Consider the following 27141-nt stretch of genomic DNA (forward strand, 5'->3'; position numbering starts at 1 on the left):
GTCCTTAATTGAGTACTCCCATCCACATAAATTGGGATTTTTTTTTGTTGTTGGGATTTTTAACTTTTTTAAATATATTTTTTCATTAATAGTGTAATTATTCTAGCTTAAAATTCAGATAGAGCAGGAGGTGCTCTGTCCACAGTAACTCTATCCTGTAAATTTCAAAATTGGTCATGTAAATAGATTTACATACCAGCTTGACGAACATCATTGCTGATGGCGTAACCAAGCTGTATTGACCAATTCAACACCGATGCTCCTTGTGGAGGGCAGGACGCTTCTCAATGACTTGTTTTCGGCAAACTCATTCCATTTCCCAGTGCTTTTTGTTTCAGTGACTCAAAATGCAAACAGAAATGAAAATCTTCATGTTTAAACATGCTGCAGACATGGCCCAGGGTCTTTAGCATGTCAGCAACATTAAGGCTATTTTATTCTTAAAAAGAAAAAGAAAAAAGACAAGTCACGAGAATCAGTTTGTTGTACTTTTCAAACTTTACTTTCATGCAGCCGTAAGCATAAACGTCTACATCGCATCATTGCTTCATAGGTAAACAAAGGGCTTACACGAACCAGTCCAGCTAGGACAGAAGGAATGCTTCTTTTGTTTCTCCCATCTCTCCAAATCTGGCCGTATAAAAATGTTTTTTGCTGGCCCAGCTGGCCAGGGGTCCCATAGCTGGGGGGTCTTGGAAAGCAGGCCAGTGCGCTCCTGTCCCTTAGCCTCCTGGTGTGCGTGATGATGGGAATCCCCGACACACCCGGGCAGCGCAGGGCAGGATCCGGAGATCTAGAACTCGATGGCCACGAGTATGACCGTGACGTTGTCCGCGCAGCCCCGCCGCACTGCTTCGCTGGCCAGCCGATGGCACGCCGTTTCAAACTGGGCTTCCTGCCGCGCCTTCCCTTCCTTCTTTTCCAGCGCTTCGTCCTGCCAAAACACATGCAGGGGCTAAGCTCGGGCTCCGGCACAACAGAACTCAGATCAGCGTCTCTTCTCCTTGTTTACACTCTTTACCACTGTTCTCTTGATACATGCTTGGAGTGCACAGAAACCACACTTTAATTGTAGGCAACCAAATGCATCATGCAGCCAATATGGATGATTTGAATTACATTGTTTTTTTTTCCCCCCAATATTTTTAATTTAAATAACCTGTCCCTTCGGTTTATTGAGAAAAATCAGTGAATATAGATATATTTAGAAATAGAACATTAATAGCTCACCTATCAGCATTGACTGAGAATATCTACTTGTGAACCAGAAAGGTCTGTTTTCTAAAACAAGACTGGAGCTCTAGGTAGAAAAATGTCAGCTTATTTTGGCAGGATAGTACTGACTTCGTATCGCCACTTAATTCTTGCTGTAGAGCTTGTGGTCATTTCGACAGTGAGTGTGAGCGATATATGTAGCCTGCAAAACAAGAGCTATGTAACTTAATACACACATACTTGGAAATGACAGCAAAATACATTCCAGAATGTAAAAAAGAAAACGATAGTGGATTTATAAACACACTTGTGCCAGAGATGCAAGTAGGAATTTTCTTTTGCAAAAAGTAGAGGAAGAGGTTTGTCAAAGATCCTGCAAACTGTTGGTTTTGAATAATGTAAGTTGAACCAGACCCTTCTGAATGACCTGAGGATAATTTCTCAGGGAAAAAAAAGACTTTTGTTCCAGATTTTAATTTATATAGCTTATATCAGCCTATAAACTATACAGTTTTGTAATCAAACTATAAATTAGCAAAAAAATGAACCACACAAAGCACACCTGTAATATAATGATCACAAGCAGCCTTCTGTCGGTCAGAGCGCCCAAGACACGGCAGAGAGACTGTCTGACAGATTGGTATTCCAGATTACACTCCTCAGGGGGAACAGCATTTGACCTACCTGCAGGATGCCCATCACAAACTTAACAGCTTCTTCTGGAGCGAAGACCTTAAAGAGGCCATCACAGGCCAGGATCATGAATCTGCCACACACAAAATTAAACGTCAGTGGTCTTTCAGCCAAAAAAACTTAGAAAGAGAAAATAAAGAAGGAAATTAACTAAAGAAACAGATAAAATTTATCACAGATCACCTTTTTCATGGAAAAAGACTTCCCACCGTATTGACTAATTCAACCTAAAGGACTTCTTTAAAATCAACGGCAATATTTGCATTTAAAACTGAAAAACAGGAGGCGCTGTTTTACACAAAGAGTTATGAGGGTCTGGATCATTCTGCCCAGACTGAAATCGATACTCTGGCTTCCCCCCAGAAAATAGCTGGATGAGATTCTTGAATCAATTAGGCAAACCGCTGGAAAAAGAAAACAGGCTACCATAGCTAAATGGACTCCTTTCATTTCCTCCATTCTTATGTTCTTGTGTTTGAAAGACCACAACCAATCATCAACTTACAGTGTGGGTCAGCAATGTACTGCATTTGTTATTAAAAGTCACTTATGCTGACACCCCAGCAGGGATCCACTAATTACTCATACCACACAAACTCTCAAACACACACATTCATTCTCTCCAACACACAAATACCACAGTTCTGTTTTTATTAGCATAAACCACCACAGATTTGGCCGTTCTCACAAGTCAGAGACTTGGCTACACTGACAAACACCATGTACTGCTCGTTCGAATGAACCAGAGATGCCGGCTTGTTTAACACTCTACTCTTCTGTACAGTTGTTTCAGGCGGAAGGAAAGTGTTTCTAGTGGAAGGCTCCCTTTTGTCTGAGCCTCTGTGGAGTTTCTCAAGATTCCTAAGAGCTACTGGAATTTAAATAAACTTCCTTGTTGTTTTATCTAAGCTTGGCCTATTTTAAACAGTTCAGTCACTTATAAATGGATATATCCATCTGACTTTAAAATCTGAGACCTGAACTTGTTCGTCACTTTCACTGTCAGCTAGACACCTTGTCTTACCAGCATATCTCCTCAGAAAGAGTAATTTGCCTAATGGCCTTTTACAGAGACATGCACAAACAACCACTGGCTCTTCAGGGAATCAGCCATGCACGGGCAAACTGGCCAGTGGTTTACATTGTAACGCCAAGCAGAAGAGTAAATATTCGCCAACTCCTTCCGTGCCAAGTCGGGAAGTCCAGGGAATCACCTGAGGGGCTCGCTGACAGATGACGGTGGGGTGAGGGGAGGAGTATGTCACTGAGCAGGGGAGTGGCAGACACAGCAGATAAGGTGTCTAGGGTGAGGGTCTCTGGTGACATCGGAAATGCTCAGCCTTAGGGACGCCTATGTGATTAACGAGGAGGAAAAGAGACAGAGCCATATCCACCACTGATAATATCTATGAAAATAATAAAAGTTTTTAGAACTGTCTGCCATGTCTTGAAAATCCTCGCCGCCAAGCATTATAACATTTCAGGTATGCTTTTTATAGATCTATGAGATCTGTAATATGGATCTATATAGATCTATAACAGGAAATCTCCCAAAAAGATTTCAGCTCTAACTGAAGTCTTTCATTGAGATCAAAGATAATCAATGTTATCCAGGGTTTGCTGCTGCCTGGCAAGGCAAGGCAAGGCAAGGCAAGGCAAGGGTGCCCTGGCCAACACATGGCTGCCATCACAGACAGAGGCCAGATCTGACCAGGCAAACATCTAGAATACAGTGTTCACAGATGTGCTCATAAGGAGTGTCTTTACTGGTTCAGCTACTCAGAAGCCCCCAATATCTATGCTTTACAAGAGTGTTCAAGCCATGTCATTAGCCAGAATCCTGTGTGTCATCAGCTGTGTTGCACAACTGGAGTTACTGCCAGGGCAAGTCTGCCTCTGTTTTCCAGAAAAACCGTGACTTCTGTGACTTGACAGGCACCAAAAGGTGTGATGTGACAGACACTTTGCTCCTCCAATCAGCACTAATTCTGCTGTCGGGTGCTGTAGAGCCTGCAAAAAATGAATGGCACTGCAGATGGGCATGCTGGAGAATCCAGTCCATGCATTCTCTCTTATGTGGTATGTGGGCTGATGCTGGAGAATTAAGTCTTAAAACCAGCTGGTGAACCCAAACTGGTGGGTATTAAATTACAAAAAACATTAAAAAGGGCTGTACTTGTCATTGGATGTGAGCTGGCAGCGGCGGACATCAGGCGTTGAGATCACCCCACAGCGCTTGTACTGGCCATCACCCAGCGATCGAGACACCTCCAGTACTCCCAGAATACGGCCGTCCCTACACGAGGAGAGAGCACCAGCAGAGGAGTTTACAATCAAATTCAGGAAAATAACTCTGCTGTAGCTGACAGTAAACGTCAGTTTTTGCTCATGTCTGAATGAACTACTTAACTTCAAGAAATAAGAGTTCGGACTGTTTTCAGGACTTATGAGATCCTTTTATCTGTATTTTTTTGCACTGATTGAAAGGATCTCTAATCAACATTTAGAACATTTTTTTAAGATTCAGTAGATTGGTCCTTCATTCCACACAATTCCAGAAAGAGCTGGAAAATGGGGCTAATGCATTCCAAGTTTGTCAGGACTGTACTTGAAATTTTATGGAGGAATGGGGTACAACAATCATTCTTCCTTTTCTGGAGACTCAAGTTTAGAAAATTAAAGTAGGGGCAGGCCACATATATTATACTGCAGATGTTTTTGTAGGAATGCAAACAGGATTTTGCCTTTACACAGTATTATAGGGGCATGGAACAGCTTTGTGGAGGACAGTAACTGTCACTTTTTACCGAAAGTGACAGTAAGGGCAAGCAGCCACTCCACTTTGCAACCTCTCTTAGGTTACTGCTCTCTTAAGCAAAGCTAATGTGGAGTATGGTGGCGAGCTACAGTAGCAGTGCCAATGGAGTAACTGATGTTCAATTAAGGTAGCAAAGCAGAGGTTGGACTGAAGTCATGCACTGGAATGGAACAGCAAAGCCAAGACTGCCTCTCCTTGCTCAAAGAATTTTTAAAAACCTTCTGAAGTTCCACTGCTGCCCACAATATTGCTTTCCACATTCCTCCTGTCGTTCCATGATGTATTGGTGTTTACTCATGATGTAAACAAAAACAGGCATAAAAGGGGGCTTTATTTTCAGAACAAAGCTGTCTAGACATCATTTTTGCATATTTGTTTGCTCATTTAAATGTGGTTCAACAATCATTATAAGATTTTTCAATACTCAGTAGAGTGTAAAAAGGAATTTTAAATGGATGAGGAAACCAGGATACCCACTTCCAACACAAACCTTAAACCTTTATGATACACAAATCTAAGTTATAGATGTAGGAATGTTTTTTTTCCCCTCTTACTTTGGAAAAAAAAAAAATCCTCCATCATAAAATAACAAGATTATTTCAAAGAATAGAAACTATCATGAAGTAACCACTGACTACCCTACAGGTTTAAGAGCCTCATTACAGGGTAACCCACTAGGGGATCCCGGAATTGGGTGAACAACTGGCTACTGCCCATGCTGTGTGTATTGATATCTTCATCCTTACAGGATGTTGTATAAATTAACACCCTCCGAAATAACTCGCACTTGAAACTACTTATGAACTGAGCAACCATTCAGCTAATATCACATCTTCAAATTTATAGTGATGAAACACCAGGGATGAATATAAAACTCCTGTCTTCTCCTTAAAAGACGAGCAATAAACAAAGGGACTTCATAGAAAAAAAATGCTATGGAACTTCAGGCATGAATATGTCATGTTAATGATCGAGGTTATAAGTCTTAAAAACTTGACAACACCATATTACCATGTCTTGGTAATACATAAAAATCTAGTCTATGGAAGAAACACTTCCATGTATGAAGAGGGACAAAAAACAAGGAAAGGTCTATTTTCTTTTTAAAATAAAGATCTGTGCGTGTTTTGATATCTAAATTATTCAAGCTTCAGCTGGTAGCCTCTCCCCTCACACTCAAATTGCTGGCCTGGACTGCTTCAGCCCTGTGGAGAGACAGGGGTGGGGGGGCACCGTCTCCACTGCTGTCAGTCTCCTGGCCTCTCAAGCACTGCTGTCATCAACCAACCCCCCCCCACAGCTGCCCCCATTACACATATTATGAAAAATCCACTTATCAAAACAAAAAACATGCATCTAACTGTTTATGCGCACTGACAGCTGCTGCCATTTAACACCCAATTTAGCTTAATTACGCTGCTGCGGCATGGCATGTGAAAGCCGAAACGCGGAGCCGCAGTGCAAACAGGGGCGCTGGGTGACAGCTGAGGGCTGATGTGCGGTTGTCTCCTCTCTAATTGTTTGGAATCAGCCCGCTGTCTCCTGTGTAATTGCCTGGGTGCAGCCAGCTTCCGCAGGGCTGCAGAATGAAGGCTCTGTTACCCCACTTGCTGTCTGCGCTCGGTGAGCTGTCAGTCTGGGATCTGAACAGAACCCAAGCAACACTTCGGATGTGCTCAGCTGTAAAGGGCTGGCGAGTAAGCGCATACTTAGACTTAAAACCCCCTTGACTCTCTGGGTTTCTGCGGCAGGAGTCCTCAGTCCTGAGATTGTTTATGCTTTGATTTAGGTTTCGCTGCCAGTTTTAAGTTTTTTCTTACAGGAATTATTCAAGGCCTGGCTGAACCAGAATTCTTGCACTGCTAATGGAGGAGAGTGGGTGAGACAAACAGGAGTCTATTCATCTGGTACTATATGACTCTTACTGCATTAAAAGCCTTAGAATGGCAGATTAGCTACTTCATTCTGGCAGGAGGAATTGCCTGTTGTCATATCTTCCTGCACTGTTGGGGTGAGCATGAGGCATTTGAACAATCTGGGCCCAATATAGCAAAAACAGCCATTGGTTTCTCATACTTCTTTTAAAAAGTCGTACAGCTATTCAAGCAGAAATAAAGAAACAAGAGATAAATAAGTCTTAATAATAGTAATGAGAAAAGTCTTACTAACTGCCCTTTTCAGACGAGAGTTTCTCAGTTTGTACAGAACTGACAAATAGCTTCAAACTGTCTGCACCTTATAATTCCAAATATCATATAATTTGAGACGTAGAACTTCCCAACCTAGCTCTGTGTATCTAAATCAAATATACTAAGCTTTATACTGCATCTAATGACTTTCACTTCCCATGGCAAAAAAGAGAGAGAAATTGTCTTTCAAAATGAATGTGGTGACTCTAGCGCAGGTGTAAATACTGGACAAGTGTTGCAAACATGGCCTTTTCATGATGGAGAAGTGGCTGGCCAGTTCGACACCCTCAGCTGCCAGCCTGCTGGCCACAGCGATCTCGCAACCCAACCTCGATATTCTTGTCCCACCACCACTGCATGCTTGAGGAATGTAAACAAACCCAGGAAAGGGCAGCATACCTTGAAATAAAAAAGGAGAAAAACGCTCCAACAACCGTGATTTGTAGCGTTACTCTATTACCTTACAAGGATGGATTCGTGTGAAAATTTGGGCCTGCAAAAACCAATGCGCTGAATGAAAAATGACCACTTCACAATAGAAGGTCTATTTACTTCACACTGTGAGCAGCCACTGAAACCCTCATTAAATAGAAAAGCCATAAGCTGACAATGGAGTGTTGACAGTGCAGTTAGTTACTGAGGTGCAGGGAGGCAGCTTTCAGGCAGCCAGGATGAATTGCTGTAGTGTTCCTTATCGAAGTGACTGAACTGGAGTGCTGAGAGTTGAGTGTTTATATGCCAGTAAGTGTAAAGCATTCACTGAAGACCAGAGACATTGTATTTCTACATTACTTACGACAGTGCAGAAGGGAATGCTTTTACCATCAAGACGGCACAAAATAAGAATGCTTCAGAGCTACATGTGGTCAAGGAAAGAAATTTTTTTTTTCTGGAAGACCGTACATTATTACAGCTATAGATCACACAAATGAAGCAATAATGAAGTGTGCGAGGGCTGCAGCTTTTTAGAATGCAAAAGATTTGTTTCAGCGCCTGACAGAGGATCTTTTCGTCAAACAGGCCATCAGATGAAAGGGGTCTCTAGTGCTGAAGACAGCTGAGACTGGAACATTTCATTGCAAAACAGCTAAGATCAGAGCTGGAGAAAGTTATGTTAAAGAATTCCTTGCTCCAAAGAACAGCGATGACAGCAGAAACTCTACACCTCCTCAGGAAAAAAATAAACTATGGTAAATTAGGTAATTTTTTCAAAACCATTGTTTACATTAAAATCATTGCCTCAGGGGCAGCAAAAGCTTGAACTGCCCACAGAAACTGCCGACAGAGAGGCACGCACTCATCCTCCTGCACTAATCCCAGCATGTTTCCACATATCCCAGAGCTTTGAAATAACACAAACCATTGTGACTTTCTTATTGCATGCCAGCAGCCTCCACACATTTGGAGACAGGGGTAGTTTTTAAGATGCAGTTTCCCTGTACTTTAAAAAAAAAGTTACAATATGTCATAATTATACTTCTATAAAGCACTAGAACAAGGCTGTTATGGCCTCAAGTGCGGTCAATTTTAAGTTATGAATTCTCTCCTCTTCAAAATCAAGTAAATTAAATCTCTACATGTTCACCAGTCTGTTTTCTAAACACAGGTGCTAAATAATACGAGAAGCCTTAATTCAAATGCTCATACAAGAGAAGGACTGGCCAACCCTCCTGGACAGCCACAGTACAGCAGATCTTATAGGTCACTCTTAATTCATGAATCTGTAAAGACTTGGAATGCATGTGAGTTTGGGGCAATTTAGTAAGGTACCTGATTTATAATTAAGACAGAAAAGGCCAACTGTGATCTCTAAGAGCTACACAGGGCTGCTATGTTCATTTTCCGATGATCTCAGAAGTACTCACTTGCTTCAGTGGTCAAAACACTGGTCCTGGTGTATAGGCATTAATGATTTATGGGTGACCCAAAAACCTACTAAATTGCAGGTCTCCACGATCAGGAATGGACACCACTGTACTAGAACCTATTTTGATTCTTTGAGATCCTCATCTGCGATGAAGTGCCGTACAAGTGTAAGATATTGCCACTCTCTGTATTGGCACAAATTCTTATGTGTGCCCTAAAGGATTTACAATATAATATTTTCAAGAAGAGGTAACTTCAAAGACTATTAGTTGTAAAGAACCATACTGCACAAACCAACCAGGTAGTCCGATCACGACCGAAATTGGAGAACATATAAATTAGTCCTTTCACTTCTTTTCTACAAACCTACACCTGTTCAGAACAAACTACTATATTCTGTATACAAAAGAATTCATTTCAGTGAATTTAATCTGGAGTCTGCTGAGGTCTACTTCAACGGATGGTCTAAAATGGTACCCTCATTAGGAAAATAAAATACTGATCTGAAAAACTTGACCAGAGGAAATATGAAGAAGTATTTTAACAACCGAGTTCTGTGCTAGAGTCACAATCTTAGAGCTTAGTGGCTGGCAGGGAAAGGGGGGGAACTGCAGAAAAGAACAGCTGATGAGAAGGCTAGGAGTAACAGACAGCCGCTGGGGCAACAGGGCGTGAACAAGGAAACGGACTGCGAGATGGAACCAGAGATGAGGGGACTGTCCCTCGAAGGGTTAACATGGTATTCCCACTTCCTTGGAGATGCCTTGCGCTTCTCTCCCCATTCTGCCTCTCCATAAATCTTTGGCAGCATCTTCCATGCGGGTCTATAGCCCCTCCGGGAACACATACTACTGTTCTCAGGCATCCTCCGTCGTAAAACTTGGACAGCCTCCATGTGCAGCGCTCAGAACACATTCTGTCTCTCGCAGATATATTTTTCCATCTTATTTGCTGTTAATTGCGCTACCTGGCACTGTTTCAGCTGAAGATAAATTATGTTTCTTTTTCTTAATAAATTAGTAGTTTTATATCCAAGACCTTGAAGGGTTTTGGCAGTCTCTCCCTAGGAGGTAAACACTCCTTCTCAGCCTTCTCCCCCCTTTTTGACAAATTAACTTTTTAAGAGAAGTTTCTGTAAAACCCAGAAGCATAAAAACAGAGCAACCGAGAACTATCGTTCAGACATGGCACTATTCCAATCTGCGAATCGGGGAGGCACTGCAGTAAGACTCATAGAAATTCAGACACGACACTATTCCAATCTGTGAACTGGGGAGGCACTGCAGTAAGACCCATCGAAATTCAGACACGACACTATTCCGATCTGCGAATCGGGGAGGCACTGCAGTAAGACCCATCGAAATTCAGACACGACACTATTCCGATCTGCGAATCGGGGAGACACTGCAGTAAGACTCATAGAAATTCAGACACGACACTATTCCGATCTGCGAATCGGGGAGACACTGCAGTAAGACTCATAGAAATTCAGACACGACACTATTCCGATCTGCGAACTGGGGAGACACTGCAGTAAGACCCATCGAAATTCAGACACGACACTATTCCGATCTGTGAACTGGGGAGACACTGCAGTAAGACCCATCGAAATTCAGACACGACACTATTCCGATCTGTGAACTGGGGAGACACTGCAGTAAGACTCATAGAAATTCAGACACGACACTATTCCGATCTGTGAATCGGGGAGACGGTGCAGTAATAACAGCGCCACAAGACAAATACGACCAAATTGTGCTTTATCTGCATAAGCTTATCATTCAGAACGACATCACATTTTACCACTGACCATCACACTACCTTGAATCTGTAAGATGAAAGCAGAACCAGATTCGAGCTGGACAAGGGCACCTGCTAAGCAATTAAAATACAGAACAAAAAGCCTCTTCTTGTTCGCACTTTCTCTTTTGTTCTCCAGTTCCATGGTCCACACAGAATGAGAAAATGCAGGCTGCCAAACTTCACCACCCTCCATTCCCAGGTACTCGCTTCTCTCTCTCTCTCCTGGCAACAGAAAAAAGTCTCTTTTCGAAGCTAAATGGCACCTGCCTACCAGTAACGCGATCTCAACAGGAAACTATGAATAAGGGATAAAAAGCTGGTGCAGCAAACATTGTAATTAATGAAGTCCTGCTACTTTCCTGAAGCTATGCAGGAGTGGAGGAAGATAAGGCAAGGGAAATATCTCACTTTTGTACACAGAAATGATTCACCTCATTAAAAAAATTGAAAGGATGAACAAATCCTGGTTGGATCACAACTCTGAGATTTAAAAATACACATTAACATTCTTTAGGCCATGTTGCAAAATTACATTCATTTCCTGTAGAATCAATAAGAAAGTTAACTCTGGTTTAGGAGCTCTTTATTTTCACTCTGCTGGCTCTCATCCCAAAACTTCTCTCTGCCACAAGTGGTAACACTTCAGCCGATACAAAACAGCTCCTCGATTCCTGATACTGTCATGTATAAACCCCGTGTTCTTGTTCCACAACAGGCTAAGGAGTTATCATGGTGATTTTAAAGCTTACCGTGAAAGGGAATTACTACACGTTCCTAACCTGCCCTTACAGCAGTCATACAAAGTTCCACTAGTGACTGCTCTTAAACTGCAGTTAGGGCAAGTCCATTTGCTGGAGTTCTCTGAAATAAAGGAATTCTGTGATTGAGTACTACTGGTAGGTGAACTTCCTCTCGTTTGCACAAAGACTTTGAGGAGATTACACGATGTTTGCTCCTAAATTCAAAGAAGTCAACTAGCTTCTAGTTGTCGAGGGCCTTTATTGAGGCACCCAGCATTGCACGTCCTGTGGCTTAAACATGGCATGAAATTGTGTGCCAGACCTGCAACTGTTTCTCTTCACACCGATATAATGCAATGTAGTGGAATCCAGAATCAGCTTATCCTTAAGAAAGCCTCCAAATCAAATTACTGGAAAAGTTACAAAAGGTCAGGGTGAAGTGATGGCTACCGACAGGTTCAACTGGTAACCAGGGCAACATTTCTCAATATAATCAAATAACAGTCTGGTGCCTGCAGTGGATTTGATGGCTGAAAACATTGTAAAACAAGGAAAATTGTCCTATAAAACTCTTTATTAAACCAAAATACTTCGCTAGTAGCATTTAACTAGCAGCAGTTACCAGTAGTAACATTTATAGGTAGATAGTTGAATCACTAACATTTTCATCTTTTTCTTACCGAGGTCCTCCTTCCTTGTTAAAACATTGTCCGCAGCAGTGGTGCCAGTTAATAGGAGCTGGATCACAGGTCTGTGCCTGCAGTTTGCTCAAACAGTAAAACCAGGGCCCTGTGGATTGTACCCAGTTCACTGCTAATTGTTCTGGTGGTTGAGCTACTGTAAACACCTAGTGCAGGGCCTGCTGTAGCTGAAAAGGGTGCCTCCAATATTTCTGTAGAACTTCAATGGTGGGCCAACACACAACCTTCAATTAGTTATCCACACCCCCGCCACCTCTCCCTGCTAGTGTGAGAGACCACCCAAGGGATCCCACCCCCGGAGGAGCTGCAGTCTGAGCCCACCCACTATCAAGGGAGGAGTGTACCGGGACAGGGTACGACAATCCTGAAGACTTCAGCCCTCCAATCACACTATGCCCTCTGCTGCCAGAGCGAGCAACCACTACATCCCATCTAAGCATCAGTGGAAATCCAGCTAACAGAAGCTAATGTATTTTCATACATGATACATTTCCAGGTTGCTATCTGCAACGCTCCCTCATCTGAAAATGTTTTATACACTGATGCACAAATGCAACACACAGCTATAATGAATTCAAATATTTTCAGCATAATCAAACAAAATCACAGAAAACCATGAAAAACGAATCTTACAAAGCTAGTATAAGGCATGACCTCCCTAAATTAACAACCCTGGCAGAGTTAACTCGGGACCTGTTCTTGTATTGAAGGAGATTCCTTCCCACATCTTCACATTTCCACTGCCCCACCAGTTGGTCTAAATAATGCAGAAGAAAGCATTATGCCCACCATATGATCTACAGATACTTTATCCTTTGTCAGGTCTGCTGAAAGTAAAATCCTGTTAACCGTTTAGTTCTGACAATGCAGATTATTATTGCAGTTGGCAAACTACAAGTAGTCTACTGTGTGAGTTACATCTTGAAATTCCTTGATCTGTAGCCACTGCGGTGCATGCAGTCTACAGACAATTACACATTGGATTAGACAGGTACGATGGCCCTGTTTCAGCAAGGTGGTGGCCCTCTGCTTTCCAGTACATGGCCTGTCCCTCATGTTTCCCGTTTTCTCATTAGTCTGCACATTGTTAAAGCTGAACATGTAATTAACCAGACAGTGTCTCTTGCACAGTTGTGTCATGTGTTTTTCAAAGTGACAAAAAATCCATCCATCCCTCAATCCATAGGTCTGTCACTGGTGATGAGTTCTCATATTTGTTGGGTACTTTAAAGGCTGTCTATAGTAATATTTTCTCCATTACATTAAGTTTAATATCACCACCTCTATCCCACTGCACTGTCTCACAAAGTGCAAAAGTTTTGAAAACTTGAAAACCAGAAACAAACAACAGCACAAGCAAAAGGAAGAAATTTCAAATGTCTGATAAACAAAAACAAAAGAAATTTCTAAGTATCAGCTTTACAAAAAAATCTAATAGTGCACAAATATTTTTACAAAAAGAAGCCACAATTTCCTGAAAGAAAACAGAAATGGTTGGACAAACGACAGTGTTCTTGCTTCAGGCACCTTTCACAACTCATAAAATTGACAAGTTCTTACCTGATTTCACTGCAATTATTTATTGCTAAAAAGTATGAATATGCTCTACTCTCCTTAGAAAATGTGAGATGTTGAAATTGCAGTGATGTAATTAGTGGGGTACCACAGGGATCTGTATTAGGACCACTCCTCTTGCTAATTTATATAAATGTCTAGATTCTGGTATAGGGAGCATATTATCACAAAGCTATAGAAGCTACGAACGAAAATGGGTGGAAAAATCATGCACTATAAATATATGGGGAAACAAGATGGGAAAAACTAAGCTTAAATAAACTATGAAAAAGACCTAGGAGTTTAAATGTTGATATATTTGCATCTGGCAGACAATATATGGAAGCAGTAAAAAAACAAAAAATAGCAAGTTAAGATAGTTAAAAGCAAATAATTTAAATCAAGGGATGCTAAAATTATGCAATACACTGTTAAAACTGAATCTAGAGTACTGTGTGCAAATGAAGTCACCACATCATTCAAAAGCATTGCTGCTGCGTCCTACACTGACAGAGTAAAACAACAGAAGCTTTTTAGTCTTGAACAGAGAAGACTACGATATGAAGTATTCAAACCCCTCAATGATATTGACAACCCAGTGAGCTCCTTCATAGTTAACAGTGAAACACAAATCAGAAGACACAAGTGCAAACTACAGAGAGTGCATTTAAAATTTAGAACAGGACACACGTTTACAAAGGATTGGAGGAGTCTGGAACAAGATCCCTAACTATTTTTGATTCTAACAACCCAATTAAATTAGTTACTAGGGACCAAATGAGCTAGATAGGTTGAATAGCCCCCAATGTTTGTTACATGTTTTATGTCCTGTATAGAAATGCAAAGATTTTATTAAGTAAAATCTTTCTTCTTTACACACACTGATATAAATGCACATGAACCTATTTAAAGTTCACTCCAGGTGTCTGATTAAATACTGTCAGGTATACACAGCTCTTAAAACCTGTTTATGTTTAGTGTTGCATTATTTCTGCATAGCCCACAGAAGGGATCTGTGCTAATAATATGAACTGGAGTCTGCACTGTTCATTCTCTAGGGTAAAATGTATGAAAGAATATTTTGCCAGTACTGACAGACAGCTTTACATCCAGTCTGCTGTAACAGTCGCAGAACGTTCACCCCACAGCAACAGGCACCTTGCCTGAAATGACTCATGTCGCAAGATTTTCCTTTACCGGCAATCACGCTAATACAACAAAGCAGAACATAAAATGTCACATTAACAATGTTCAAGATGAATAAAACAGCTCCTAAGTGGTTTCTAGATTAACACAAACACATAACAAAAAAGACACCTTTCCTAATTTTTTAACATATTGTCTGCCTATAAGACCACAAAAATGAGGCTATGACAGACAGGAAGTCTTTAGGTTTTACTTTAAATGAAGCATCCCAGTAATGCTAGGTTTCTGCTCAAGAAATAAAAGCTGAATACACTTGTTGATTATAATTAGTGACAGGAAACAATAGACAATTACACATTGTTTCTCCTTGCGCTCTCAAGGTGCTTATTTATTATTCTCGTTAATTACCAGCTCCCAGTGAAAAGGCAGGGCTCTACTTTCACCACTTGCCCATGGCCTTGCCACAGCACGCTGTGCCTGTCAGGAGTATTTCCATGCTCAATCCCACAGACCGCAGCTCCAGGCAGCACTTGTGCAGTAGTGGCCCCGCCGACAAAGAGATGAGGGGAAGGGGCATGGTCTGACAGGGAAGCTACTGGGGAGGGGCGTGGTCAAATAAGTCGATTACGTTGGATGGGCGTGGTCAATGCTGTGGTGATGGGAAGGGGCTGGTCAGACAGGGAGGTAAAAGGAGAGGGCAGACATGATCTGCAAGGCCTGGGCAGCTGTGGCAGACAGGGCTCAAATCTCCCTTCCCAAATCAAGCGGGTTAGATAATTGTAACTAAGCCCAAGAAATAATAAGAGGACAAATCAATGCTGGCTTTCTGAGTTAATATTTCAATGTCTTCAACTGTCCATGTATGTATATGGAGAAATGTGATACTGAAAAACAGCTAAAGGAGAGAGCAAATTGGAATGCTCTGCTGATGCAATATCCAGTTAAAAGTAAAAGGGACTTATCACTGGTCAAAGCAGTTAATGTAAGACTGGTGACCACAGAGAGGAGACCATTTGGCACATCTAGTATCTAGAAAGAAGCCATGGTACCAGCTTCATCAGCATGGCTGGGTTGCTTGTTACATACTCCCACACCCCTTTGTGAAAAGAGTGAAAATCTTTCATTCTAATGACCACGATGGAAAAGAACAAAAACTTTTGAAATAGTTGACCTTTCCCAATACGATAACAAATTTGCTTTAACTATGCACTCAAGATTTTGAGCATTTTTTCAGAAAAAAAAAATCCTATTATGATCATTAATGTTAAGAAAATAAATTGCCAAGTTTTTTTTTTTTTACAGGTGGCCACAAGTGTCTCCAGCAGTCAACAGAAAAGAGAGGTAGCCACACAGGAATGGCACGCCACAGACCACTGCCTGCATGCAACAACTGCTGGAAGCTCAGCCACTCAGCCACTTTAACAAGTGCAGTGTTTCACAACAGCAGCTCAGCAAGCCTGCCTTCAAGTCGTTCAGCAGAGCCGCTATCATCCCGCGCTGCTCACGAGTGCAGCCACGGGGGGCTGACGCCCTGCTGTCACTCACAGATGAACCCGGTCTCTGCAGAAGAGGGTACAGTGCTGAGCACTCTCTCAGCCGCAGGTCTCTGCTTACACTCCCACGCTGTACTACGACTTCTCCGAGTGCACAATGTTAACACACTGACCAGCAACTAGCTGGAAAAAGCCTTTTGAATGTTCCCGCAATAACTACTGCTCTCAAACCTCACAAAAATAACAATGCCGATCCTGTTAAGCGGACACAGATTCGGGGGGTAAACAATGCATACTTGCAATCTGCAACAAGACCAGTACTTTCCATCTCATCCGAAGGTTTAGCACACAAAATGCTGAGACTATGGAATAAGTAAGCACAACGTAACCACAATATCCAAGCACCCAAAAATACTCATGAGAAATGTCCTTTTAACTGTAGCATGCAATGTTGTTTCAGGAAGGTAACGAACATACAACTGTTGTTCATTCATAGTCTTGTGGTTTCATGGGGACTTGGATCCACCCGAGCTTTTAAATGACTTGACTGAAGCCTTTGGCTACTGAAGAGCAGAAGTAGCCTAAGAAGCCAGAATGACTGTGGCTTCAGAACAAAGGGTTCATTGCTGATATGTGGTAATAAATCATTAGCTCCTAGTATGTGTGCACAGACCCCCCCAAAAAATCAAGACTGGCAGCACCAGCAAAACGGCATCTGTTGAAGATCCCCAATTTGAGCTCTGATGTTCAGAACATGCTCTACACAAGAGGCATCCAGCCCTTCCCAGCAAAACACTTTCAGCTAATAAGACTGAAGTGGAAAAGATTGACATAAACTGAGAATTTCAATGGACTGAAATGCTTGCAAACTCTTAGGGTGAGGAAGCATAGCAGAGAGAGACCAGGGACGCTGCAGAAATCGTCAAATCAGTCTGCAAGTCTCAAATCTTAAGTCTACATTAGGAAAAATGAAGGAAATACATGAACTGAGAGACAAATGGAATACAACAACAACCTCGAGTCATACTTTGGATGGTCCACGCATTACACATTAATATACATGCCTATCATAGTTAATAGCCTGAAATAAACTGGATAAATTAGTTAATTACAGAAGCGAACTCTACATCTGGTGAGTACATTTTTCGAGCCTAATGCATCTTGTTAAACCTTTCCAAGCTCCCAGAGACAGCCTAAGGGTGCTCTGACTCAAGTTGAGCAGCCAATGTTCTGTAACTCAGCTTTAATACCAGTTATTAAAAAGCAGTGGCGCATAAAATAATAAAGAATATACAAGAGGATAATTGCAAACTGATTGTATACTTAATCCTGTAAGACTCTAAGCAATCCATCTGCGTCAAACGATTCGCTCATCGTTAATGAAGTCATCCTAGCATTTGGTAAAATTAGAAGAACATCCAGCTGTTTCATGTGGAAAGAAAACACCACAAGAATACAGGAATGACATCTTTGTGACTGCATTCCCATTGTGCACTTTTGTAACAGTAATGGTGTAGTGCCCCCTAGCTGAAATGAATGCCGATTTAGAGTCTGGATATTAAATGAAGAACATGGCAAAAGGCAATTAGAAGAACAAACTCCCACTAAACAAAGTAAAACATGATAAAATCATACAAGATGAATCCACAGTATATTGAACGAGTACACTTACATGAAATTATTGCATTTCTTGGTTATCCAAATTTCTCCACTTCATGCTATATCACTACTGGGCATCTTAAAAGCCTCAGAAATATAGGCATGTCTTTCAGGGAACTCTGAGACCTTAAAATAGTGTTGAAGAGAAAAACCCAAATGCCTAACGTGTGTTGGGCTCGTGGTGAAGTATATGTTATTGCAAGTCAAATAGATTATATATTGTGTTTTGGGGGGGACACTGTTCATGCCTCAGAGAGATGCGTGTTGCCCAGTATTGGTGCTGGATTAAGCAGGTGAAGGCCTTGGCAGAAGTGCCTCCCTCTCCCCCCGCCGTGTACCTGACCATGCCTCCTGCCTTCTGGATCCTCATCCTCTCCTCGTAGCAAGTGGGGTTGTGCTCCTTGCTCAGAGCCAGTGTGGCAAACTTCCCAGGGCTCTCCTCTGCCCCGCGGCACAGCACAGCCTGTCAGCACAGCACCACACAACACAACACGCACGTCAGTTTACAGAGAACATGGAGCAGAACTTCGGCTCTGTTAGCCTCTACAAAGAGGTAAAAAGGTTGTATGCGTCTTAAGCTTCAGTGTGTAGCGAAAAAGTGTTTAGCTTTTTTAGAACATGTGTCCTTTATGTAAAGGCTAAGTTATAGAAATTTGAATTCAATAGTACTCCATGGGCAAGCTTGAATCGGCATTTTGTAACCTGCAGCCTGTGCATAACATGCTTAAACACCTTTAAAAAATGTCAGTGTATATCGATATCTTAAAATTATGGCAATGAGTACACAGCAGGAAGGTTAAATTAACTCAGTTTCATTAACAAAAACACTCTAACTTTCAACAGAAGTGATACCTTAGATCAATGAGTCAAATAGGCCAATTAAGAGATTAATAACTCAGGAGGTATGTCATTTTTTTCCAATCACTGTACTGGGTGTTGTGCCCTTCACAAAACTTTGCCACAGAATGCTTTACAGAATTGTACAGCAGTTAGCTAGATCACTAGAGGATGCCGAGCTGCGTCTCTCTCAGTACTGAAAGCTCCTTCTTCTCGAGGTCTCCCATCTGGCCATGTTTTATTCATGAACTGCTCTGGACCAAGCCCCTGCTATGAAGTGAGACCCTGGCGCTGTGTTCGTGAAACGATCTGTTAGAAAAACAAAGTGCCTCACAGGGCCTGCACTCCAAGGGACTTCCAAACGGGTGCTTATGTAATGGAGCACACTGGTAATGGCAACACAGCCCAGACCAGGTTCTCCACTCCCTTAAAATAGATTTCTGTATTTTAAGTCTTAAAGCCAGCCAAGACACAAACACAAATGCAGCAGTGGTGCAGGAATGATTCAAGAACGACGCCTTTGTGGTTCAGGGTACATGAATAAAGACTGCTGTATTCTGAAGATGGACCAAAACCCATGAACACGATCCTTTTTTTGCATTTATTCTAAATTATGTATAAAATATAGGTAGGACCTTGTATAAGCTCAGTGGGGCTTAATCAGTATTACCCTTCATCTGTCAAATGTTTTTGCACTTTTTTAATGCATACTGCTAACGTTATGAAAAAATCCACTCTGCAGGAAACTGGCACAAGCATTGAATATAAATTCTATCTAGCATGATCATTTATTTCCTGAAGAACACAGATTCTATAATGAAATAGCAGAAGATGCATCTTACAAGTAAGTGCTATTTCCTGTGGCTCCAGCCAGCCTGTTAAGTGGCACCCCTGTACTGTGGAAGCACCATGGCTGCCCACACTTACCCTGCTGTCTCCCAGGTTGGCTACATACACAACATCATCCATCACCAGCATGCAGGTGGCTGTGGACCCATCCTTCCAGGCCGGCTTCCTGAGGGGCACAACAGAGCTTTGTGTTCATCATCATCACACAAAAAGGACAGGAAAAGAAAGAGTCTAAAGAAAAGCAATAACGTGGACGCCTGGTCTCGGGGAGTTGTTATATATGGACAGGTTGAAGATAATGTATCTTTTAAAGCAAGCGAAAAAGAGATTGGCAGAAGATTTGATCCAAGGACATAAAATCCTATATATCTATATATGGGGTCATCCCAGTGGTCCACTTCACACTGTTACTATTAAACTTCCCCCCACAAACAGTTGCCAGGGTCTGGAAGAAGTGCCCCTATTAGGAGGGTGATGCCCAAACAAGGCTTCAAGTAATTACATAATTATGGGTCAAATGCCCTGTCTTATATCTTGTTAAAATCATATTTTTTATAGATTCTTGGTGAAAGTACAATGATACTAAAATTAAACTCAGCCTTCTCAAGACATAAGCTATATTCTTTAAATAGGTACTTGTATATCATTTTCACATTATTGGAAACCCTTTCTGCACTTTATCCATTGGTCTACAACCTACTGTGACAACATACCACACAAATTCTAAACATATGCGCATTTGAAAAATTTGCTGTAATATAACACGTTGCCACACCACTCTAAAATAAATCCTCTACACCAGTGGTTCTCAAACTTTTTACCACCCCAAGTACCAAACCAAAGCATCCAAGGACCACCTATAAGCCATCTTCTCATAGGAACCCCAGAAAACCTCAATGACCAACATGAGTGTGCTCGCACACACACACACATATAATAAAAATAGCACTGAGCACTAAGATCATTTGGATCGTACCGCCTTGTAGCTGTTTTTCCCAGATGGCCAACACTAGCAGGTTCAGGTTCAGCAGCAGAGCTAGTGCCGGTGGCCAATGTATAAACCTCCTCGTTCTCAACAGGTGTTCGGAATCTACTGGAGCTGGCGTCAGTACTCGTGGCGTCTTTTCCTTTCAGCCATGACATAATATTTGATTTTTGCGAGGTATTCATTTTCAATCAATTGTTCTGTTGGCGAATGTGGCGGTGTTGGAGAACATTTTCCCCGTTTCCCCTTAAAAGACAGTCAGGAGTCCCTCGCAGAAGTTTAAAAGAAGTTTTTATTTCATGCGCATGGGAGCAAAACGCACAGAGATGCTCAGTGCATTTTTCTCAAAGAAATTAACCTAAAACAGTGCCTAAACGTTTTTCTGTTATCTATCACGCTTTCCTGTGCTTAAAAAATTGGCAGTGTTCCAAAATCACGCACATCCTCCTATCTCCCTATTTGCCAATGATAACTTATTAATACAATTCGTCACTTAGGTTCGTAGCACGCATTCCTATACAATGTTATATAAATAGTATCCATTGTGCCAACCCAAGCAGAATTTTTAATTATTCAATTTTTAATTCCCAATTTTTGAGTGCACACAACAAATTTCAAGGGTCATCTGGCGTACCACCTGGGGGCGCTCTGTACCACAGTTTGAGAACCACTGCTCTACACAACATCAAAAGCATGCTGCCAAGAGTCTTCACATAATATAGTCATGGTCAAACTGATTTTATCATAATGGCATAGTTTCAAAATATTATTAAACCAAACTAAAACAGAGGATGTATTGGCTACCGATATGCACAGTACAATTTAACATTTAATACAGTTAATTTATTAATATTCAATTAAAAGCAGATTATTTACTATAAAGAACCATAAATAGAATTAATATTAACCAGCGATAAACTGTAGTTCATGCCTGGGTAGCACTGTAGCTCCAATGAGCCTCTGACCATGGTTATACAGATATGTTGCACATCTCTTGGACCCTCAGCTAAGGCCACAACCTTCACAGCAGTCTGCCTTAATGAGATTAACCTACAGAGCTTCCTATAGAGGACCTATGGATTCCTCTGAATGCGTCCTATTTAGCCTCACTATCTCCCGAATCAAGATGTTAATGAAATCAGACTCTGATGACATGGGAAATGCAGATTTGGTGTCTGGTGACCACCTGACCTCTTGACCACAATTGGCAGCCTCACCAAAAGTCAAACACTATGCCATTTTTATTTGTTGTTTTTTTGGGGGGAATGGCTTTTGCATTAGTCATATATTAAAGAAACTCTCTAATGTATTTTAATACAGCAGTAAGCTCCTGAGAAGATCATTTTCAGGGTAAACCATTCTAATACATCACCATACAATACTGAAAAGCTTTTAAAGGGACAACTGTTCACCGAGACTATCCATAAGTCTCCATCTTGTGCACTGTGCAATGGCTGACACGTGGCAATGACGTCTTCTCCTATCAGAGTCTCACAAACAAAACCGTGATTTGTTATAATTCATCAATGACATCCTCCTTCACAGAGCGTAAACATATTCCTGTTTTCAAGGACGTACATGATTATTACAGACAACTTTTTGACTCGGATCCAATCTCACATCCTATCAGCATGAAGGCTATATTATGTTTCGTAAGATACTGTGTATTAAAAGAAACGTTTATACTTTTAATAAACTGAGACATATCCCAAGACATATACAAGCGCCTAAGTTTTATGTTAATTCCATATAACCCAGTAAATCCAGTGAGATTCTTCAGTTCCTTTAGTATTCCTCCTTGGTACAGGTTCATCAGCTTGCCCTTTGTCACACGATGAACATAGTCCTTCACTACACTATCAGATGGTACTCACTGACTAGAGGCGTGTTTGAGGAAATCGTCATCTGTCTGCTTGAAAGTGTCCAGAAGGCATTTCTTCACCAGCTTGTCAAGGTTTTCAGCATCACCTGCAAAGCACAAACGAGAACGACATCGCACAGCCTGGCAGTACAATGCAGGGTTCTGACAGACTAAAAACCCACAAAACCACATTTTATACATATTGGGAAGAACACTGTTATTCTGCTAGACTTCTACTCAGCTGCCACCTGCAAACTCGGACATTAAATAACATTTTGCGGACATGTGAGTGTACAACAGCCACAGCATTCAAGACACTGTATACCCAATGACCTGCAATACAGTTAATTGTTAAAAGATATCAGACACCACTTAACCCTTATAGATATTTCAAAATAACAATCAAGATCTTGCCACTGGTGGAAATCCAATAATAAACATACAAAAAAGGGACAAGCAAAAAAAATAACAATTATGTAATCAATAAATGAATAACAGTTTTAGAAGTTAATAAATCGGTGGCACAGTAGCACAGTGATTAATGTTGCTGTCTCACAGTGATGGGGCCTTGGGATCAATTCAGGACCTGGGTTGCTATCTGTGTGGAGTCTTGCCGCGTTTATGTGGGTTTGCTCCAGGTGCTTTGGTCTTCTTCCACAGTCCAAAGACATACTGGTAGGTTAATTGACTTCAGAGAAAATTGGTCCAGGTGTGAGTATGTGTGTACTCTGTAATGGACCGGTGTCCTGTCCAGGGTGTACCCTGCCTTTCGCCCGCTGCTTGCCAGGATAGAATCTGGCTCCCCCGTAACCCTGAATCGCATGAAGCAGGCTAGAAGATGGATGGAGAAGTGAATAAATGTACATTACAATCTGTGAAAGTCTTCTTAGATATTGAATATAAACAGTAGAAAAAGGCAGTTCTGGGTTGAAAATACAGCAGTTGCTCCTCCTAGTGGCAGAATGTCTTTAATGCAGATTTTTAGGGGGGGCAGAACATATTACACTTAATATAAGTAACATCATATTTACAATATTCGATATCATTTAATGCTTTTCAAGCTGTTCATTACATTTTTAGTTTACAGACATGGAAATTAATTCATTTCTTATAAACCTCCTCAGTATTTGTAAACCATCACTATTTTCAGAGATGAAAAAGTGCCCACAGATAAATCCTGCTTCTTCTGTAAGGGACTTGTACTGAAATCACCCGTACATGTTTTCAGTAATTTCACATATTCTAACAGTTAACTGCTGTATCAATTTGTTTACACATTATGCCAAATTAAAACTTCTCAAGGTACAATGCATTTGCAATGTGTCTGCTCTTACATTTCATGAGCAGGATACATTTTCTCATTACCTCTGGGGATACAGACAAATAAGGTACTGCTTCTATTCATCTGTGATGTCTTGGTCCTGTCTCTCTGGCAATGCAAAAAATGGACCATTGTAAACATGTAGCGTGGTTTATATGTCAGCAAAGAATAATTTGCTTTTCAAAGCATGGAATGTGGAAATGCATATACTTTACCCTATTAGAACATTTAGAAATTACCCGTAAAAGCACTTCAGCCCACCTTCTGCTTCACTTTTTGCTTCAACACGTCACAGCACTGAGTCGATTAGATCAGTAGCTGTCAGTCCTGGTCCTGGTGAAGTCCTTCTCAGTTTCCTTGTTTTCATTCTGATTGGGTCCTTAATCAACTGTGTTCATTTGTACCAGGAATTGATCTGCTTGCTTGTTAATACATTTACTCCACTCAGTGCTTGGTTTCCAAAATACTCCACACCTTTAGCATGGAGAACTCAACTCCACAATTTTTCACAGCGTTCAGTTTGCCACATTGTTTGGAAACATTAAGTCATAACAATTTGAACAAATCGTAATAATTAAAATATAAATGCATTTGTAATGGACCTGATTTCTCGCATCTAAACCGGTTATAAGAAAAGGGTCATAATTTTACAGCCCGATAAAGCAAAAGTCTAACAACACTTAGAGATACTGACATTTAAACATTGGGTTTAGAAATGTCAAAGATTCTAACTCACATATCTCATGAGTGGCAATAACACTGCAAAGAGCAGTAATGGTGTGCCCTTGCAGAGCACAGTGACGAAGAGCAAGGTGCAAAATTCATTTCTTATGATTTTGCAAGAATATTTATCATATTTATAATTAATTTCATGACATTCCTGGTAATTTATAATACATATTCCCTCTCTATACACACATCAATTGAAATAATGAGATTGGTTATTTTATTTGGATTTGTAAAATCTTTACATTTTTTGAAGCTTAATTATTTTCTCCTCAAATCTGTCAACCTAGTCGACTGCTTTGTTCACCAAGGACATGCCGGCCATGACTGTGTGAGATTTTTACTCCAAAGCACGAGACCATGAGATCTGGTCCCACTGCTTCAGACCTGAGACTATGCAAGTACATACATCACAGCTGCCAGCTGATCCTGCAGTGTATTACTCTTGTGTGCATTTTGTCAAGTGTTCAAACATTTGTTTGGGCTGTATACAACTTTGGGAAACCCCAACACTATTCTCTAATATTTTGCCGTTGCAATACGAGTCCCACCCTGTCATTCTCTCTGAAGTCCTGCAGGTCTTACTTAGGCCGAGTTTCACTTTGGGGTGTAAAAACTGGTGTAAAATGGCAAGTGAATATGAGTAGTAACAGACTAAAAGAAAGAGGGCTGCATACCTTTGGGGAACTTGAGGGCTAGGTTGAGATGGAGATTTTGGGCAGCGTACCTAGATGCCCGGCTTCCACCATGCCCATCGAAGACTGCAAAGTATGCCAAGTGTGATCTAGGATAAACGGAAGAAAACCTCAAAAAAAGATTCGCCAAAAACATCCCAATGAATTGAGATTTAGCACTCCCTGGGCACTATGCTAACCTGGCAGCTCCTTTTTTCCCCATGTGATGCACATTTAGAGCAAAACCAAAGGCAAGGTTTTGCCCTTTGCCTTGTTTCGATTTTTGATGTGTCTGAGCTTAGGGTGATATGGTGGAACAGTGGCAGCGCTGGAATCCTGGGGTCAATCCCAGAACCAACGTGCTACCTCTGTGGAGTTTGTGTGTTCTTCTCGTGCTTGTATGGGTTTCCTCCGGCTTCCTCCCAAAGTCCAAAAACATTCTGGTAAGTTAACTGGCTACTGGAAAAACTGTCCCTGGTGTGTGTATGTGTGTGCCCTGTGATGAACTGGTGATCTGTCCAGGGTGTACCCTGCCTTATGTGCCCGTTCCTTGCCAGGATAGGCTCCAGCTCCCCCACTACCCTGAATTGGATGAAGCCATTAAGAGGAGGGACCGATGTGCCTGAACTCCTGAAGTAAAATGAAGTTTTCAGCCCAAAATACTCCTGAAAACCTTTCATGATTCAAAGCATCCAAAGTCTGCGAGATGTCCTAAAGTCAGCCGTGTGGCAGTGGGATCAAGTGAGCTGCTGGGAAGGTCACTCACATTTGGGACGGCAGCGAAGACACCCGAGACGAAAAGTCGGGCAGAATAACGTGGGCGTCCTGCATCTCCTCCCTCTCTCCCTTCCGTGCCGCCACATAGCCCTTCAGTCTGGGGATTCCTGGAACAGACAGCACACACACAAAGGCACGCTGGCTGTCAAACTCCTGCTGTTATCCTAAATCCCCTTGTGGCCACTGTAAAAAAAGACAGATCACAGATTTACATCCACACTCCCCATAACATTACCCCTTCTTCACAACTCAATGGTACGAGCTTGTTGTTTGTTGTTTGCACTTCACTCTTTTGCACTGTCTGCTCATCTTGTCTGTCTAAACCCTCCAGCCCACAGTAGCTTTGGGTTGTATTGATCCTGGGAGCTGATATTTGCACCAAAGTCTTTGCTGTCACAAGCTTTAGAACAGATATACATCACTCTATCCTATATCGTATTCTGTTAAACTATGCTAAAAAAATAGTTTATCACTGTGGATCTAATAGCTTTTTTCTTATAATCTCTCCATTCATATTTTAAAATGCTTTACTAGATATCATTAATTCAAAGGTGGAAATTAATCAGAGTAAACAACAAGCAGGGACATTCCAAAACACATCGTCCTAGTGTTCAATCTATATCCCTATCAATCCCTGACTGTTATTACTTGGTTCTAAGAGTATGTCTTAAAAAAAGGTTTAGAGTTTTAAAGAAGGCAAGAAGCAGGCGGACAGTAGGTTACGCCCTGGACAGGACACCAGTCCATCGCAGGGCACACTCAGACACAGACGCACACACACTCACACCAGTGCCGACTTTCCCAGGAGACAATTAACCTACTAGCATGTCTTTGGACCGTGGGAGGAAACCAGAAACTGGAGAGAACATACAAACTCCACGCAGATAGCACCCCAGTAACTGAACCCAGGGCCCCAGAGCTGTGAAGCTGCATGCTAACCACTGTGCTAAAGTGTCATCCTTCTATGAAAAGACGGATGAAAACATCATAATAAAACTACATTCTGTGTTAGGAAAATCGAAATTATTGTGTGCTATTAAAGTTCTGTACCTCCGATCCGTGGAAGAAAGGTTAATGCACTATATTCCAAGAACACCAGAACTTGTTTTGTGGAGGGAAGGTACAGTAGAAGTGGCTGGCCATCAACACTTTGCTGCTAACGTCTATAACGAAGACTATGCTGTGTGCAATCAAGGAAGGCAGCCAGAGCACCAGACCCCCCACCCCCCAGCCC

The 27141-nt window shown here is 41.5% G+C and overlaps 1 protein-coding gene across 7 annotated transcripts in view; it reads right to left on the reverse strand.

Annotated features, from left to right (window-relative positions):
- Positions 1-479: 479 nt before the first annotated feature.
- Positions 480-27141, reverse strand: part of ilkap (integrin-linked kinase-associated serine/threonine phosphatase) — a 28160-nt gene continuing 1498 nt past the window's right edge. For 3 of the 7 annotated variants that reach the window (XM_069197253.1, XM_015361593.2, XM_015361595.2), the window contains 7 exons: positions 25897-26014; positions 25134-25240; positions 22423-22516; positions 19642-19729; positions 18216-18340; positions 4085-4204; positions 480-934 (listed from right to left, as the gene is read on the reverse strand). In XM_069197253.1, coding sequence (XP_069053354.1) covers positions 493-934; positions 4085-4204; positions 18216-18340; positions 19642-19729; positions 22423-22516; positions 25134-25240; positions 25897-26014 — 1094 coding nt within the window. In that variant the 3' untranslated portion in view covers positions 480-492. Of the gene's footprint in view, positions 935-1899; positions 1982-4084; positions 4205-18215; positions 18341-19641; positions 19730-22422; positions 22517-25133; positions 25241-25896; positions 26091-26957; positions 27098-27141 lie in introns of those variants that run through there. The other 4 variants (XM_015361599.2, XM_015361598.2, XM_069197254.1 and 1 more) reach the window with 4 other exon arrangements.

The sequence above is a fragment of the Lepisosteus oculatus genome, chromosome 13 (genome assembly GCF_040954835.1).
Source record: "Lepisosteus oculatus isolate fLepOcu1 chromosome 13, fLepOcu1.hap2, whole genome shotgun sequence".
In the NCBI taxonomy this organism is placed as follows: domain Eukaryota; kingdom Metazoa; phylum Chordata; class Actinopteri; order Semionotiformes; family Lepisosteidae; genus Lepisosteus; species Lepisosteus oculatus.